General features: G+C 34.1%; 1 protein-coding gene across 1 annotated transcript; it reads left to right on the top strand.

Moving 5' to 3' along the window:
• The first annotated feature begins 2,462 nt into the window (after positions 1-2,462).
• On the top strand, positions 2,463-8,184 carry LOC127108014 (26S proteasome non-ATPase regulatory subunit 12 homolog A). The gene is made up of 12 exons (XM_051045379.1): positions 2,463-2,673; positions 2,796-2,990; positions 3,347-3,454; positions 3,570-3,674; positions 3,788-3,844; positions 3,954-4,150; positions 6,419-6,518; positions 6,627-6,739; positions 6,842-6,992; positions 7,122-7,199; positions 7,524-7,758; positions 7,896-8,184. Exons 1-11 carry the CDS (start codon positions 2,671-2,673, stop codon positions 7,740-7,742), a joined length of 1,326 nt encoding a protein of 441 aa, XP_050901336.1. The 5' UTR covers positions 2,463-2,670; the 3' UTR covers positions 7,743-7,758; positions 7,896-8,184.
• The last annotated feature ends 1,006 nt before the right edge of the window (positions 8,185-9,190 follow it).

Below are 9,190 nucleotides of genomic sequence, written 5' to 3'. Positions count from 1 at the left end.
TAAAGCATCTCTGATTTTCCCCCTTTTCTCTGAAAGGTTTTCTTCTAAAGAACTTCATAGTCTTTTTCCCTTAATGGTCCTATGCGATTTGGTGTATTTTTGTTGATGATGTTCTACTATTCTCAAAACATGAAAAAACCCATAAATAATTATTGGGTCAATTCCTTCAAATAGCCCAACAACATGGAATGATGCTTTTTGAAAAGAAAAGTCAATTGGGCCAAACTGAGATTGATTTTTGAGGGATGCATTTCTCCTAAGGGAAATATCAACCCCAATCTTATATTGCCCAAGAACTGTTAAACATTCCTGTTGAAAATCTCACATTTAAGCAAATTCAACAATTTCTTAGTATAATTAATTATATCAGAGATTTCCTGCCAAGACTAGCAAAATACACGAGTCCTCTATCCCAAATGTTGAAGAACCCCACCACCACCATGGGGAACAAAGTAAACTGAAACAGTAAAAGCTTTGAAGAAGATCATACAAACTCCACCTACCCTAAAAATCCATGGGAATGGCAAAAGAATTATGCAGACCGATGCCAGTGATCACTATTGGGGAACAATCTTGATATAAGAACTTGAAGGGAAAAAATACTATTATGGTTAATGCCAGTGGCTAATTTAAGGAAGCTGAAAAACAATATCACACCACCTATAAGGAAGCTCTCGCAGTAAAAATGGGAATCCAAAAGTTTGACTTCCACCTAAGAGGCTACCAATTTGAAGTCCAGATGGATAATTCATCTTTTCCTAAGATCCTTGAATTCAAAAATAAGATGCCATCAGATCCTTAAACCCTTCGCCTCAAAGATTGGTTTTCCAAATATGATTTCTCTGTAAAACACATCAAAGGAACCCATAATGTGATCCCTGATCTACTATCCCGACCTATGAAACCTATCCAGATCATCACAGCCAAGCAAATTTTCCCTATGATTCTTATGGTCAAACCACTACCAGCTCATGCATCCACAACCAAGTATTTTCCTCCAGGGATAACAGTCTCCTTTTCACCGTTCCAACTCAAGAAGTATGTCAGGAACAATCTCTTTTATTACATGACACAAATCATAAGGAATAAACTCCCGAATCATACTCTTTATTTCCTTGACACACCCTTTCTCCTACAAATTTTAATAAACCCAAATGTCAAATTCACAAAAAACCATTTGTGGTATATCTGGTGTGCCACTAGTTTGTATTTTATGCCTGTTCTTATTGCCACTGAAGCCATGTATCAATACATAATGAATCTCGAGAATCACAAGTCCTTGATTTGGACTACTCTTGAATGGTATTCTCCATTACAGCTGTGGAGAAATCAATTGAAACCGATCATAAACAATGTCAAAGAGATAAAATTTGCCTTAAAAGTTATTAGCAAACTCAAGACTGTTTTCTTTCTACACAGACCCTATCAGACAGACCCCGCAACTAAGTTACTTAATTGTAAGAGTTATGTTCACCTATGGGAAACCATTGATGATTATCCACCCAGTCTAAATATCACAAGAGAATTAATGGAATATGTTAGTTGCATCAATCTCCATGATCCAAAGAACCTTGATGATAGTACAATTTGTATAAGTCATGAAAAATTCAGAAGACCAGAAGTTGGAGAAAGCTAAACTCCAGCCACACAACAGAATCCAAATTCTCCGATGGAAGCTGAATTCTCAGAAGGACAACTAGAAGAAGCTAATAGAAAATTAATGAATCACACTTACATGATGTATGACATCTGGCAACATGAGTAATCTCGTTTTGGAGATTGCTTTTCTGATGAAAATTTGTCCGATCAAAATATGTCCTTATCTCATGAACCCATTCTCAAAGACTAGTTGACAAGTGACCCTTATATGTCATAAGCATGCTTATGAATAATGTTTTCTCGTATTTTTATGTAAAAATAATTCCATTATATATCCATAAGTGATAAGTGTGTCAGACTTTTTAAAAAGACATTTCTATAATATTAAAAATGTCATGCTTGTAAATAGTGTTGTTTTTGTCCTTTATGTACCTCATTGGTTATAAAAGGAGAGCTCTTGTATATTTTCATCAAACAATCATAAATAAACCTCATGTGTGTTTAAAAATAACTATGTTCTAAATATCTTTTCTTTCTCTCTAAAAACTTTAGTTATTATATTCATATCATAATTTCCCCACATAGATGCAAATATGCTCTACACTTGCCTTAAAATGAGGATTTTATGTATCAGAAAATATCTGACATTCGATCCATACTACGATCCTCGCTATTATGGAATATCAGTTTTAATTGTTAGTATGTGTGATATCTATGACTGACCTTTGGAATTTTCATGGTTCTATCTTATTTTACTTTAACTCTCCCGACTTTTTGAGAGTATTTTTTTAAAAAACCGCAAAAATTTGTAGATGTAAATTACGAGAGAAACACTATTAGCATTTAGAAATTACGGGAGTGAGATGTTGAATCCTCGAAAGCCTGCTAGAGATTATTGGGCCCAGATGGGCTTTTAGCACGCCTAGTTGGATAAAATAAGCTTCTACTACTAACATAACTTTTTCTGATGCTTCCTTACTCTCTCACATTTTCTTCCTTTTTCTAATTTCCAATATCGCCGATTCCTTCATAGATCTCTCTCTCTTTCTCTCGCCCAAACCTCACTCAACCATGGTATTCTTCTCCTCTCACTCAATTCATTCATCAATCAAATCCATGCCAGATCCCTCTTTCATTTGCTTCATTTCATTTTTACTTCCACTGTTAATCTTGATTGTTTCTCAATTTGTTTGTAGGCGAATACGGAGAATTTAGATGCGAAGATAGAGCAATTGCTGAACGTGGAGAAGCAGATGCGGCTCGCCGGTGAAATTGTCGGCACCAGAAAAGCCGCAATCGACATTTTGCAACTCTGCTTCGAAGCGAAAGCATGGAAAACCCTAAATGATCAGATTGTCGTTTTGTCTAAACGACGCGGTCAGCTTAAGCAGGTAATCGCTGAAGATAGATGTTTTTTGTGTTAGGTTTGAGGAGGTTTAGGGTTTTAGTAACTTTGGATGGAATATTGATGGAAAATTTGTTTAGATTACCGATGGATTTTTGTACTTGATTCACAATTACTTATTTAGAAATAGTTTAGGGTTTATGTTGATTTAGTCTTCGATGGTTCTGATTTCACTTTTTTCGATCAATATTTAAGGAACTTAAAACTGTTAATCGCACAATATTCTTACCGTTTCTGTTTGGAGTTCATTTCTGATACTATCTAGTTGCTGTGTAATTGGTAGAAGAAAATAAGTATCATCATGTTATGTTTTACTAATGAGTCTATTATATATGCACCCAGGCTGTAACAGCTATGGTCCAGCAGGCTATGCAATATATTGATGAGACACCTGATATTGAAACTCGTATAGAACTTATCAAAACATTGAACAGTGTATCTGCAGGGAAGGTGAGTGTGTTGTGTTTGAACTCTCCTTTATGTGTTATAATCTTCTTGCGTAGCATTATCCATCATATGAGACATCCGTTTTGCTAATTTTTATGTTGTATTGTGTTCTACTTAGATCTATGTTGAGATTGAGAGAGCTCGGTTGGTCAAGAAACTTGCTAAGATTAAGGAAGAACAAGGGCTTATAGCCGAGGCTGCTGATTTGATGCAAGAAATTGCGGTCAGTGTGAACTTCTCATGTTTTTATGGCTTATGTGTATTTTTGGTTTTTGAATAAAATTGTTCAGTACAAAATATTGATTGGTTTGCTTATGTAATGGGTAACCTTAACAGGTGGAAACTTTTGGTGCCATGGCAAAAACTGAGAAAATTGCCTTCATTCTTGAACAAGTATGAACCACGTTTCTTTGTTTCACAGATGACATAAATAGTAGGCTATCAATTTCGTATGTTACTAATAAGTTACTAATTTGAGAATCTTCCTTGTTAAATTGTGTAGGTTCGATTGTGTCTAGATCGTCAAGATTATGTTCGTGCACAAATACTCTCAAGAAAGATTAGTCCAAGAGTTTTCGATATAGATGCGTCTAAGGAAAAGAAAAAGTCTAAAGAAGGCGATAATATGGTTGAAGAGGCTCCTGCAGACATTCCATCTCTACTGGAGTTGAAGCGGATTTATTATGAACTAATGATTAGGTAATTGAATTCCCACTCTGTTTCATTGTAGTGTTTCTTGTAGTTCTATGTACTGTGGCTCGATTCTGTATATTTTGATGTCTCTTTCAGTTTTATCTTATATAAACTGAACACCGTGTAGATTCTCAAGATCCTGGCGTTTGGGATTTTCAGTTTCATTAACATTTGAGGATATGCTTTTCATGTTAGCCTATTTAAAGAAAGTAAATGCTCACAATTATCCCAAGGGCATTGTTTAATAGTCTAAAATAGTAAGCTTTTTGTGAAAATTATACAGTTCATGAACTCAAAATTGAAATACCTAACTTTTTATATTAATATTCATATTAATTTGAGTTCTTAAACAATGCCCTTAATGCATTAATTAGCTTGACCCTTAAAGAAAAGGCAATTCTGTATATTTAAGAAGCTGAAAGTCAAGGTGTAGTGCTAACGACTGTATGTCTGTTTGCTCTTTTTATTTCCAAGCACTCCTTCTTTCATAATTTCCCTTGCTTGCATTTTTCGCAGGTTTCTTTAAATATATTTGGGAATATGATGGCATCTAAGCATTTTGTCTCATCCTTTTTTATCTATATCTATATAGCCTTTTTCTTTTGCATGCTTGCCATCTGTTTTTGATGTACGTGTTTGTGGATTGGTGTATGTGTTTGTGGGTGTCTCTGTTACTACTATCAAGTATTCCATTATTTATTTTTAATTCTTAGTTTGATGATCTTCAGGAAGAATTTTTTTTTGAAGAGTTGAATTAGCCTTTTTTCTAAATAATATCAAACTATACATGTAAGAAAGGTAGATTGGTGTACCATGTACGTGTTTGTGGCTTTCTCTGTTACTACCAAGTATTTCATTATTTATTTTTAATACTAAGGTTGATGGTCGTGGCTTTCTCTGTTACTATACCAAGTATTTCATTATTTATTTTTAATACCTGGGTTGATGGTCTTCAAGAAGGATTGCCTTTTTTTTCAAGAGTTGAATTAGCCTTGTTTCTAAATAATTAGCCTTGTTTCTAACAAAGCCGGTACGAAGGACTTAACAATCAGTTTTGTAGGTAGCTAATTTGTAATGCATTTGTGAATTGCTAGGGTGAGTTGGTTAAAAATTGTAAGAAATGTAATTTCATTCTTCTTTCTTTTAGTGCATATTGTACCGTAATAAACACTCTAAATGATTGTAACTGGACACTTTTGGTTTGGATCAAATTTCAAATTCTGACAGACATTCTACATATTTATCGCTTAGGTTTTTTCCCCCCAAATTATCATAATCTATCCTTTACATATCTCTTCCCTTGCTTTCTTTTTTGTCTTCTGCATCCCAGTTCTTCATAACCATCTTGAAATTAAGCATAATGTTTTACATCACTGACTTTTAAAAGTGAAACATTCTGACATGATGCGGAGTTTTCCTTCCTAACATGTAGATTCCTTGTGTTTTTACCAGATACTGTTTCATAAAACAGTAATTATGTTATGTCACTCTGTAAACATGTTCTGCAAACTAAAATCCTTTACTTCGCTGTAAAGTTTTCAATTCCTTTCAATTGTCATTTTTGCTGTTCTGTTGCTGATAGGATCCCACATGAGAAGGTAGTCTCAAAGGGACAGTTTGAGTTATCTGTGAAGGATCCTATCAGATGTTGTTTTCTCGTTCAATTTAATTATATGTAAAGGGAAACCTAGTGCTACAGGGCTCCTGTTAATGCAGGGTTTAAGGAAGGGTCAAACCCATTGTTGCGAGTCTACAATAGGCAGTCTACACTCTTGCACAAATAAAATAAAGTTCAATTGCATACAATTCACTTCATTTGAATTATATGCTTGAAGAATTATGCTAGCAACAACTCTCTTAACACTCCCTTTTTGGTTTGAAATTCATTGAAGTCCCATTATGTGGGGCCTATATGATTTAATGGAACCCATTTGAGTTTCAACCAATAGAATAGTGTGTTATCAAGAGTGTGTTGCTAGCACTCATATTTAACAATTATTTTATTTTTGTGGTTGGGAAATGATTTGTAACACGAGACGTGACAGTAACATAGTGTAGGGAGTTGTTCACACTGGAGTATATGTGGCAGTAAATTATTCATCGCTTTCTAAATCTGGTGCTATGCCTCTTCAGTACATATGGAATGGATATAGATCAGTGCATGTTAATTTAATTTCATACTACATATTTTTCAAGTACCTAGTTCTTGATATTTCTCGATGTTGATCCTGAAATCCTAATTTTTCTTATGCTGGTTTTCTGTCTATCTACAAGGTACTATTCCCACAACAATGAATATCTTGAAATTTGCCGTTGCTACAAGGCAATATATGAGATTCCATCTGTCAAAGAAAACCCTGCTGAGTTTATTCCTGTAGGATTCCTATTCTTTCTTTATTTGCTATATCTGTTACTGTATAATTTTATTGACATACGATATTATGGTATAACACTTTCTCAAATATTATCTTTACCCATACAGATCCTGAGGAAAATATGTTGGTTCTTGGTTCTTGCACCACATGAACCAATGCAGTCGAGTCTTCTCAATTCCACATTGGATGATAGGAATCTTTCTGAGATTCCAAACTTCAAGTACGTTGTCTTATTTTTCATCTCACACACTTGCTGGACATGTTCAAATATCTTATTTAGGGTTCTTTGTCACTGAGTCTATCTGTTATATGTTGTGTCTAGGCTACTTTTGAAGAATGTGGTAACCATGGAAGTCATCCAATGGACAGCTCTTTGGGATACATATAAGAACGAGTTTGACAGTGAGATGGTCTCTGGAAATTTTTTGAGTGAAAAAGCAGCAGAAGATCTGAAACAAAGAATTATTGAACATGTGATTAACTTATTCTCTTATATTTATTCTCATCCTATCAACTTTGTTGCTCGGTATTATGGGATATTCTTTTTGTTTCTCAGTTATTTATGTGAGCATTAACATGGAGTAATTTTGTTAACCTTTCAGAATATTCTCGTTGTATCAAAATACTATGCAAGGATTACTTTGAAGAGACTTGCACAGCTTTTGTGTCTCAGCCTAGAGGTGCGTAATGCTAGTTGTGGTTTTGTTCTGTTAGCCTTTTTATGGTAACTTTTTATTATGGTGTGTTGGAATTCCCCGAGCAAGCGGCTCAGAAAAAAATTGTGTTCTTGCAAAGTGAAGCTAGTAGTAGGGGGATGTGGTTGGCAGGGGATGTGTATGCTGCGCTGTTTCATCTGCCACCTCATGCAGTTTAATTTGTTTTTTATTATTGACCTGCATATGAAAATAGAAGCTGTAAACTTGAAACTATTTATTTCTTTTCCATTTTAATTAATCTATATTTTAAAGGGGATGTTCCTAATCAATAATCATTACATAATTCAGGAAGCTGAGAAGCATCTCTCTGAAATGGTGGTGTCGAAGGCTCTGGTGGCAAAGATTGATAGACCAATGGGAATAGTTTGTTTCCAAACAGCAAAGGATAGCAATGATATTCTTAATTCATGGGCAGCAAATTTAGAGAAACTGCTTGATCTTGTTGAGAAGAGCTGTCATCAAATACACAAGGAAACCATGGTCCATAAAGCAGTTTTAAAGGTTTAAGGAGACCCACATATTGGTAATTTTGCATTCCCCTCCTTTCTCTTGCCCTTTTGTTAAATTATCTCACCGTTGTGTTTAGATGTAATTAATGAAAAATGGTAGTGATTTTTTCATGTCTGGAATATTTTCTTTTAACCATAATGCCCATCACAGGTTCTTCCGGAGCTCCTTAATATGTGGTTTTGAACTGAAGTTGCCTTACCTGGAAGGTTCATTTGAAATGTTGCCCTGCAGTGTTAGTGAATAGCCTTAAACAGTTGTCTCTTTCAATTTATATTTTGCCATTCAATTGTTCAGGGAAGAGATATGGATAAATGATTCTTAGTACTGAAAGTAGCTATGTTGTATACTACTGTTAAATACCTTACCACTGACTTACCAGACATGATCCTAAACGGTCTTGTTTGTAGAAGTGGCAAGAAATTGAGTGTTTGTTCATTTACATTCTTTTGTCTGGTCAACATTTACTTTCATCTTTTGGTCACTTTCATTTTATTTTGCAATTTGGTGTGTACATGCAACTGCTGTTGTTTTGGGCGAAGATTAATGTTCAAGTTCAAGTACCGCTTGGGTGGGATATCTATGGATAGGGTTAACTATTGAAAATAATTGTCAATGAAAGGGTATACAAGTATCACATTTTATTGGCAAAGTTCATAATGATTGCTTCATGACCTTAAAATTCCATACCTTTGGGTTGATATTCTTACTCCAATAATATAAAAATACTAATTAATCCTTGAAGCCTTCCAAGTTCTACTATTATCAGTAAGTTGCATATCGTTAATCTTACTATCTGCCTTTGCGTGGCACTTCACTTCACCGTGCGTTTTGTCAATCAAATTTGACCGATTTATCACTAAATGTGTTCCGTAAGTTTTCATGTTGTCTGTCTTTTTGGTCTTCTGTTCCTCGTAAAAATGGAAGAGGCGAATGTTATTTAGGCATTTTGAAGTGATTGGGTTAATATTTTTTTAATTATTTATTTCCCCCCTTATAATTATGATATTTAAATAAAGAATTGCACTTTCTTAACTTAGTATATAATTTGCATTTCTTATCATTCCGTTATTTTACCCAAAAATAAATAAGTAATTGTTTCACAGCTCTCTTTAATTTTTGATGGAAAATTAATCAACTTATAGAACTCATTTTCTTTTCTTCATAATTTTCATTAGTGGGTATAGATATTTAAATGATTTTAGACAAACTATTCTTTAGTCTTTTTTTAATCAATTAAATATTCCACCTGTTTGCCGCTTTATCTGTCTGGACAAATTCATTTGTTTTCCTTTGTATTTTCAGTCGACTAAATGTTTGGATAACTTTTTTATACCATTCATTTCAACTTTAAAAAACAATTTTTTTATCAATATATACTCTTTTAATGTTTTTCTGATATGAATCAATCCTACCTAATCCAATGACACAAATAGAAGGCTTCAAAA

This window comes from Lathyrus oleraceus, chromosome 7 (genome assembly GCF_024323335.1).
Source record: "Lathyrus oleraceus cultivar Zhongwan6 chromosome 7, CAAS_Psat_ZW6_1.0, whole genome shotgun sequence".
NCBI lineage: Eukaryota > Viridiplantae > Streptophyta > Magnoliopsida > Fabales > Fabaceae > Lathyrus > Lathyrus oleraceus.
This window is presented reverse-complemented; position numbering and strand designations above follow the sequence as displayed.

Coding starts and splice junctions, on each gene's coding strand:
- LOC127108014 (XM_051045379.1), top strand. Junction 4,151..6,418: donor TATTATGAACTAATGATTAG/GTAATTGAATTC, acceptor TCTATCTACAAG/GTACTATTCCCACAACAATG. Junction 7,200..7,523: donor TTTTGTGTCTCAGCCTAGAG/GTGCGTAATGCT, acceptor TACATAATTCAG/GAAGCTGAGAAGCATCTCTC.